This window comes from Atta colombica, unplaced genomic scaffold, assembly GCF_001594045.1.
Source record: "Atta colombica isolate Treedump-2 unplaced genomic scaffold, Acol1.0 scaffold40, whole genome shotgun sequence".
NCBI classification, from domain to species: domain Eukaryota; kingdom Metazoa; phylum Arthropoda; class Insecta; order Hymenoptera; family Formicidae; genus Atta; species Atta colombica.
Genome location: NW_017259509.1, coordinates 236,194 through 246,367, shown reverse-complemented (window position 1 = coordinate 246,367; position 10,174 = coordinate 236,194). Strand labels below are relative to the sequence as shown.

The 10,174-nt window shown below is 32.8% G+C and overlaps 1 protein-coding gene across 1 annotated transcript in view; it reads right to left on the bottom strand.

The window, feature by feature from the left end:
- Window positions 1-670: 670 nt before the first annotated feature.
- LOC108691121 overlaps window positions 671-10,174 on the bottom strand; it is a 19,878-nt gene continuing 10,374 nt past the window's right edge. Inside the window, exons 3-6 of the mRNA XM_018198775.1 lie at window positions 5,645-5,770; window positions 4,843-4,964; window positions 4,170-4,297; window positions 671-835 (exon numbers count right to left, since the gene is read on the bottom strand). Coding sequence (XP_018054264.1) covers window positions 671-835; window positions 4,170-4,297; window positions 4,843-4,964; window positions 5,645-5,770 — 541 coding nt within the window. The remainder of the gene's footprint in view (window positions 836-4,169; window positions 4,298-4,842; window positions 4,965-5,644; window positions 5,771-10,174) is intronic.

Genomic DNA, 10,174 nt, shown 5'->3' with positions numbered 1-10,174 from the left:
CGCTGTAATATAAATAGTTGGCATCGTGCCAGATGAGTTAATTGCTAGATCAGCAGTACTTCCGTTTGTTCACCGCGAACTCTTGGCCGGCTAGCTAAATTTTTCTTGGCAGAAAACACGCGTTTAAATTCGCAGAGTATTTCTGTTTAATGTACCTGGTGCGCGCGCGTTCAGATCTCATTTGCGCGATTAAATCTCGCGCACGCAATGAGAAACGCGAAAAGTTCTTTTTTAAGAAGGACAATGTACGCGAGGTACACGAGAAATCAGCAACGAAAGAAACGGAAAACAATTCACCGCGACTGCATTCGTCGACATGTCGCACGAATCACGTGAGTTTTTTTTTTTCACGTCAGGGAGATCGAATTCCATCGAATGTCGAAAGGTTTCAGAGAATTACGTAAATTCGCGTGATGAAAAGCAGGTCAACACGGTTCAAGAAATCAGGATTAAAGTTCTCGCTGTACAGAATAGTTATACAGTAACAACGAATATACCTAAAAGCTTGAATAATAACGCGTGGTATATAAGTCGCAGTTTATGATAACATCTTATTGCGGAAATAATATTCGTGTTTATTTCATTCGTGACTTACATCTTGGGACTTTTACAGTTATATTTTTAAATGTCTGCCAGGCTTGCTTTCACTTTTTATCGGCATACATTCTCTTTATGACGTATCGACCGCAGACGTTGCCGTCTCCCTCGACCCATCGTGACTCTCGCGATCCTGAGAGGACTCATCCGAGGGTCGACGGCGAAGCAATTGAGGATCCACGACAAGTCTGACATTGACGGTGCTCTTCCACCACCTGTACCACGGCGACACTTGGTCCTGAAGAAGGAGAGACAAATGTGAGCGAGTGAAGAGAATCGCCGGGGTCACGGCTGCTCCTTTTCTCCGCTGATTTAAATTATCCCGGCAGTTTCGGTTGTCAGGGGCAAAGGGCAGTTCACTCAATAAATCAGGCTCGAGTGACGTGCCTCGAGTGCCCTCCGATGTGAAAAAGAGGCACGGCAAAAGAGAGTGAGGTACAATCGAAACGGGAGAGACGCGATTCGGAAAGTGGTGCGTATTCACGATTATTCTTAATTAAACACGACGTCCGACGATTTCGATTCAACTGCAGCGATTTACAGCGCGACGCGACTGACGGTTTTATTTAAAACCTCACCATCCTCTATCCTTCGGCGAGTGCACTCAAAGTACGCTTCGAAGTGATTACTGGAATCTTTTGTGGGGATTAACGAGAGCATTCGGTGACGCACGATTCGTTAGACCGCTTTCGGATAACCGAGCGAAATATCGCGCACCAAACAAATCATTTCGTTCGCCCATCCTCATTTAGTACAGTTTCTAGTTTCAATAATACAGCAGAGACGTTAAGCGGCATGAATAATTCTTCCCTGGATCGAAAGCGCACTTTGTTCCAAGCGGAATAATGTATTATAGATTCTAGTGGCTGATAAATCTTTCGATTTATCGACGACATTGATCTGTACCGTACCAAGAATATACGTATACTACGTGACTAGATTACCGCATATATTCTTTGCTATACTGACGTAAGATATAGTGATATATGTATATGATAAATATGTTTCCATGAATAAATCATAAATAATAAATTATGTAACAGTAATAGAATTTTTAATTAAAATAATTCCTTTGTGATGCTATATAGAAAATTGTTATTAAATGAATTAAATTTTATTTAAGCTAAAAGTCTTTTTGGTGAATTGATTAAACTGAAAACGAGGCCGAAATGTGAATTATATTAATAAATAAGTTAATAAGTAACTGTTTCTTAATTTCTGTTTTGGTTTTTTTTTCTACAAGAATCATTGATTTAAACATATAATTTAAATTTTTTTAATATAATTGTTAAATTTTTAATTTTTATGTTAATTAATTAGAATTTTCACTAGATATACCGGAATATTGATATGATAATCTCATTCAATTTCCCATATTTGCATACGAAAACTTAACGATCTCCATATTCATGTTTGAGATGATGCCAATAATAATTAATTTAGTAACAGCTTTGGGGCAACATAATCAAACGCAACATTTGCTGATAAGCTTTATGGTAATTAACTATATACAGAAAATTAACGAGCATTAGCAACCATTTTAGAATGTATAAACAATCGTAAATACTCGCCATAACAGTTATAAATGGAATTCTAGTTTCACATCCGACGCTACAAAGATTATAATCTTTATCAAGAAAGGTAATTTAAACAAAAATTAACCATTAAGTAAATCATATGATAAACCAATAAAAAAAATTACTTAATTAATACTTTAGAAACTTTAAAAAATCTACAGTCTAAGTCAGATTTTCAATTATCCAAAGAAACATATTAACAAAAATTTTCATTATAAATTGCGCCTTTAAAATATTATAAATTAAATCGTAGAATTGTAAAGATGAAAACGCGCGATATGATTTTTTTCTAGGGGACACGTGGTGGTATTTTTAGATGAAAAGATCTACTCTATTAGCCATGTTTCCGCTCAGTGCGCCCACCATACTCGTGTGTATTCTTTTCATATCAGAGCATCATGTGTCTTTCGCGCCCTTCCGGCACAAAATGCGTTCTGACACGTTTGTTCCGGGTCGCTCTCTCATATTATATCCGCGCATTCGAGCATCGGGATACCGCTCACCTGGTTCATCCTTACCCAGGCCGCCCCTTAATGCGTTTGCCTGGGGCAAATGTCGCTATCTGGCCCGGCGAGATCGCGGTACATAAACGTAAACCGCGGCAACAAAGTCGCGCTGGATGCGACATAAAGTCGATGACCCAGAGGATGCATACTGATGCAAGTTATCCCGACGTACGTTACTAGTCAAAATACCACGATTCTATATTCTCTACGTTACAATACGTATATATCTCAGCCAGATATGTATATTCTTTGAAAGATATTTTGCAGTAAATAACTCACGTCTTATACGCTAGGCATTCCTAGCTTACCATGTAACCTTTCAGTCGAACGTAATACGGTTTAAACTAAGAAAAATGGCTATTGTTTCGAACTCGAAGCGTCAATAGGTATTAAGTTATGGATATTATGATATATATTGATCTACGTGTCCAAAGTATGAAAACTTACACATCTCGATTTTTAAAAAGAATATTTGGTAAAAGCGTTGTTCACTTTGGAGTTAACAAAGACTTTATAATAAAATAATATATCTCGATATAATGAAAAAAAAATTCTATGTTATTTTAAAACACTTTGACTTCAAAAATCATGACTATATTTGTTATATTAATATTGTAAAATAAAAATTTACTAGATAGTAAAACATGACAAGTATTTCAAACAAATATAAATATTGCTTGAATAAACATAATTTTATTTTTACTATATTTATCATGTTGAAAAAGTTGTGCATGTTGTAATCGATTATATTAAAACGAATGAATTCATTTAATTCGTATTAATCGTGAGTGACACAGTTTATATTCATTAAAATAAACATAGGCAATGCTTTAGCATGTTTATTTTTTTACTAAACTTCATTTTCTGATACCTAATTGTAAAGACACATTGGTTCTCTGAGGAAATGTACGATGCGTTAAATACATTTCAATTCAAATATTAATTTCATTTCGCGAATATACAATATCCTACAATATCGGTAATATTGATTCGATTTGTTTCATGTATGCTCATCGTTGTGTATTACGTAAACCGATAATTCCGTACGTTTAGCTTTTGATGAACTAATCCATGTAAATTTAATAAGATATTCATGCGAATATAATTGAAACATTTACAATGCATTCAGCTAAAAAATATCAATATGGGACATAATACTATATTCATATTTTCATAATATTGCATAATTAATTAATTAAATACTTAATGAATTATTTTGGTATTATGTAAGTTATTTAATGCATCTTTTAAGCCAATTAATGCATTTAGTTTGATCGCACATATAATATCCTATTTCTATTGAATATTAAACAATGGAAGAGTTAGATATAAAATGAAAATATTTGTCCCGATTGTAATTTAATTCAAAGAAAAATCAATAACATTAAGCCCCGTTTTCTATCACAATAATTCTCATTAAATGCAATCTTCTTAGTGACAAACAATATTGAATCGATAACTTAAAAGAATAAATCAGGAGCATAATTACTCTGCAGAGCAAGTAAACTGTGGTGACATAGCCTAATATCACGATAGTCAAGAAGAACCATATCGCCCCTCGCGTCCAGGGTTTGGAAATTCCAATCTTGTTTCCCTCAATGATAAAGTATCGCATACCTGCAAAGTGACAGCGAATAGCAAATATAATAATAATTCAGTTTGATAGTTTTACAAAAGTATACGCTTATCGGAACTGACTTCGTCAACATATAATTCGAATTCTCTTTCACATATTATTTTATACCATATTATTTTATAACAACGTGATTTTCCTTATAATTATTCTTCTAAAAGAAGCTTGAAATGCAGGAAATATATATCAAATATATACAAATATTTATATTATACAATTTTTATATAATTTTCGAGTAATGATTAAATATTAAAAATATACTATAAGTAATATTTGAAAGCACGGAAATATTTTCAGCATCAAGTTTAATATTTTAATATTAATTTTATTTATTAAATGATATAAATATATAAATATAAAATAAATAATATTTTAACATTAAACAATATAAATTTTTGGCGTTATATCAAATAATAATACATATGACTTTTTTTGAATACGTTTTGTAAAAAAAAGGATTTATTAAATTACGAAAAAATAATCATATTTTATAAAATTTTTCAAACTTTCAATTTATCAAATTACTCACCTAAAAAGCACACCGCGGCTAATCCCACCGTAACAATGGTGAGTAATGTTAAGATGAGCAGGTCTGATTCTATGTTTCTACGATTTCGCGGATGGCTAATCCATATTCTCAGAGACTCTGGCCTGCAGGTATCCATAAAAATGATAACTACGCGCAGCTGTGTACGGCTATTAAGATAAAAGCTCAAAAAATTCATCCTCGGAAGATCATGCGCTCATACACAAAACAAAATGTTTATCGATAAACACAATGTGATGTTAGAATTGTAAAATATAATTTGATTTAACATTTAAATAAATATAAAAAATGCACTGCTTCAAATTGCGGATAAAAATACGGATAAAAATAAACATAGCAATAAGATATATTATATACACACGAGTAAAACTAATATTATTTGAAGTAATATAAACTTTCTTATGAAAAAAAAAAACAAATTAATTTATTATTTTACAATTCCAACAATCGAATTGCAAATTTAAAATGACGCAGCACATGTTATTTTGACGCATAAATCAGAATACAGAACGTCGCAGTTTACTCGATACATCATTTTTGATGTTCGAGTAAACTCCAAACTGCAACCTGATCGACTCAGTGAGAAAACAAATTGCACAGAAGAAAAAAGAAAGAAATATGACTGAGATCAATTCATTGTGAAAAAAGAGAATAATGAGTAACGGAAAACGAAATAAGGAAACATGCCGGTGTGCGAGAGATCGAAGTGCATTTCGGATGCTTGAATTACATCCAGCTTGAAAGTGTACCCTCTCCGTGCTAACCCGGTAAATGTAATGCTCACCATCGATAACGAGGCGTCTCCACGGCATTGAAGTAGTACCGGCACAATTCGCAGTACGTTCGGCACGACTGATTCAGCCATCGTTCCAGGCAGGACAAGTGCACGTAAGCCAACGTGCCCTTGCACCTAGAAAAGATACGTTGTATATCCTATTGCAATATTGTAATGTGTGGTACTATTCTAACACGAGAATATAATACGTAATTTTATTAAAGAATAATGGCAAAGAAATAATTATGTAACGACAATTACGTACTTTTTCGTAAAAAAATGGAATTTTACTGAAAAAATTTATTAAATACTTATTTCATTGAATAGTATTGAGTAAATATTTATTTACAGTAAATAAATATTTAATCAATAAAAATGATAATTAAATTAAATTAATGGTCTTAAAATAAAAATTTAGTATTTATTTATTTATTTATTTTTAGTGTATTTATGTCGCAGAAATGAATTTAGTCTAGACAACAATCCGAGATGGAATTGTAAAGATCTAGAAACTAAGTGACTTCGTTGATGCTTTCGCTGAGCAGTTCGAGCACTCGAATATATTCTCTCAGCTCTTTCCAAGCAAACGTAAAAGACATATAACTCAAAACTGACGTCAACCTTTAAAATCTATATTTAGAAAAGAAAATCACTAGTTTCTACAGTTGTTACAGAATCTACATTTAAATTTCAATATAAGCTTTATAAAATAGTTCAAATATATAAAATTAATAATTTTCTAATAAAGATGCAATTGTTGAATTAGCAATTCATTAATATGTTGTACCTAATATTGCATCCGTGTTATAATGTTCTTTCGTACGAATGTAAATATAAAATTATACAAGCACATTATAAATTGCATTTCGTAAATAACCGGAAGTATTAAATCTATTCATTCGTGTTCGCTCGAACGAACACGAATCATCGAAATTCATTCCGCCATCGAGAACGCAAGAAAAATAAGTTAGATCCGATTCTCCTCATTAATCTCTGCCGTTCCGGATCGAACGCCTACGACTTCAAAGTAACATTTGGATTAGAAAGAATATCCGTAAGTTCGAGAATTATGAAGGTAAATACTCGCGCGCGGGAAATTTGCAGCGGATCGCTCTCATTTTGCACGTTTCTACTGCGTTTTCACGTAGTTCTTCAAGCACGAATTGTGTGTCCTTAATCGCTGGGACACGTTTCTCGAACTATTCACTCATTTATGCCTTTCTACCGTCTACGGCACTGAGCCATAAATGAGGAAGGAAAAGGGCAAAAGAGAAGCAAAAGAGAAGTTCCTCTCTTATAAAATCTCATCCCTTCTTAGCACGATTCCCCATCTCGCAGCCAACGCGTGAATTATGCGACTACGTGAGGTCGATTTCGGTGCCAAGCCGGAATATACTTCATTCGACGATAGAGTCACGACATTTCGCTTTGTCAGCCGTGTTAAACGACCGCTGTTCGCCGAGTAATCTCGTTATTATAAACAGCACCGGCAACTATCATGACATTGCTCTTTGCTTCCTACGCATCCTACGTTTACGATGTATGCACTGTATGCAGCAGCGCGCAAATTAGTCCAAACAAGATACGGAAGTCAGTAAACCTGAACTGTACTACTACTGCACGATATAGTGATTCCAAAGACAAGTTTATGCGTTAAAGTCTCGTTAAGGTGATTAGACTCGCATATACGAGATCTCCATGTTAAATAAAGGAAATAACTATACTGAATACGACTGAATATTTAACGTATGGTAATCTCTAATTATTTCATTTATTTGTCCGATATGGTTGTCACAAATTCATTCTAAAATTCTATAACGATTCCCTGATTTCCGGAAACAAAATTTCATCATTTTCTCTGATGCTTTCAACATTTTATTTTAAAAAATAAAATCGGAGTTAATGTAACAACATAAGTATAGTAGAGAGCGCCTAGTATCGGTCAAAGTTAATTTCGAATAATATAATATTTTTGATTCATGAATTTAATTTATCTTAAATGCGGAAACGTTCGGACCTTTAAACACAATCAATCAGAAATACTAATAATCAATACAGAAATAAGCGATATTAATAAGAATATTATATTATTTAAAACATACACACATATCCACACACGCGCGCACACACACACACACACACACACACACACACACACACACACACACACACACACACACACACACACACACACACACTAACTTTGACCGATCTAGACGCTCTCTACTATATTTATTTTAAATTTTTTATATTTTTCGTCCTGAAAACTATCAAATATTATGATAATTAAAATTTTAAAAACATTAGATTTTTTTATCACTTGTTGGCACTCAGATGCAAATTTGCATCAGCACTTTTTTATGATTGTAGAAATAGTCTTAAAATTAATTCTATGTACTGTCACCTGACTGTAAAAAAAGTTAAGAATCACCACTGTACTTTCCGTGCATAAAAGTCTTTAATATCTTTCGACACTTTGAACAGTCCACGAAACGAAACAAAATTACTCCGCTGTCAGCACCGAATAAAAGAATGTTCTTTTATTATATGACCAAACACCAAACATTAATTTTAATATATGTAAAATTTTAATATATGTGAATTGTTTAATTATATATAATATTTAATATACTAGTTACATTCTTAGCAACTCTAATCTTTGTGTTTGATGTGAAATATTTAGTTGAGAGAGTAATTTAACACAGCAATGTTATAAATTATTACAAATATTGTTGACACTGCTTGCACTTATAATTATTACGTTGATAATATTCCAAAACTACGTAGGTATGATGTAGGCATATTAAATCTTTAAATCAAAGAATTTCAATTTTTCAGAGAATTTTGTAAAATTCTCTGATCATTATTCCATTGACATTTTCAATTTTTCTTATATTTTCCTTATTTCCTGATTTATAATTTTGTATCAATCCTGATTAGCTTCAATTGCAGATAAACAAAAATATTAAATGTCTAATAAATCTTATTGATGAATATCAAATTAATCTATTGTTAAGAGATTAAAGCATCTTGTATAGGTTTAAAGTAACAAAAAATTTCTCAACGGACAAAAATATGCGATGCGGCAATAAAAAGAGATGCAGCGCATAACATGAATGAAACAATTCTTTTTTACACGATTTGCTCTGTGGCTCATCGATGTTATAAACTTTTCCCTTTGACAACATGATGTACATGGACGATGATTAGTCCGCGTATATCCGGCGAAACAGTTATCGTCCAATGAAATTTATGCAGCTCTTCTTTCGCAGCGCGATTCGCCGCGGAGTATAGCTGCTGCGTTATGACATCAGTTTTGCGATTGTTCCGGCGAACAATGCACGGTATGCAGCAGAATTCGAAATACTCCGTCAGCGTCGAGTGCGATATAAGGAGCGATATTAAACGAGAAATAATTCGCGAGCGACCGCTAGGAAAGTTGCCGACATCGCTCCGAAAAATTTCAACTCAACTTCCGATAACGAAACATTTTAAACAATCCACCACCTATTCACCGCGAATCTATCGACGTTTTTTAACATACATTGTAATATTGTAAAGTAGCTTCATCTTTTAATTAATAATTGTGGATAGAAAGTTTTTCATATAGCAGTCCCAGAAAACCAGATATTCGTCATTTAATCGGTTAAATTAATCATCGCTACCATTTTTTCCATATATACTAAATGTCTAATTTATGTTGTTATCTAAATTACTCATTTGATGTTGGCCCTTAACCTTTAAAAAAATTGACTTTCTCTTTCGAGTTTGGTCATTGTTTACACATATATGAATATTTCGAATTTCCGTTTGCACATTTCTGATAAAAAAGTTATTAAAAAGGTAATTAAAAAACAATTTTAGGAGATGCTAATTTCATGTTAAGCCCCCAACCATAAGCAAGTTAGATTTAACTAATCTTAATCGAGTCTGCACACATTTAGTTAAACAGTTGTACAGTTTTCCAAAACAAGCCGATTATTTATTTGCACATATTTAGTTAAACAGTTATAAACAAATAAATGTTGTGAGGCTAATTTCACATTGCAAAGAGTACGTTCTCGGTTCGAATTCTAAAGAAACGGGATTGAAATAACTCTAATTAATAGATTTTCATTTATATATCCGAAACAAATCAATTTTTCGTTTGCACACCTTTAGTTAAAAAGAGATTAACAGTTAGTTTCGAGGACAGTCGATAGATAGGTTCAATCAAATCGCAGTTACTATACTCAATATCATTTGAACCTATCTACCTGAATCGAATGTCCTCGGAACTTTAATTGTTAATAACTTTTTAACTAAACTGTGTGCAAATGAAATTCGACTTGAGTCTAAATGTGCAAACGAAAATCTATCGATTGGTGTTATTTCAAATTTGTTCTTTTTTATTCGAGGCGATCATGTATTTTTTGCAGCGTAAAGTTAACTCTCCAACATTTATTCGTTAATAACTTTTTAACTAAAGGTGTGCAAACGAAAAATCGATTTGTTTCGAAATATGCAAACGCAAACCTGTGAATTGAGAATATTTTATAT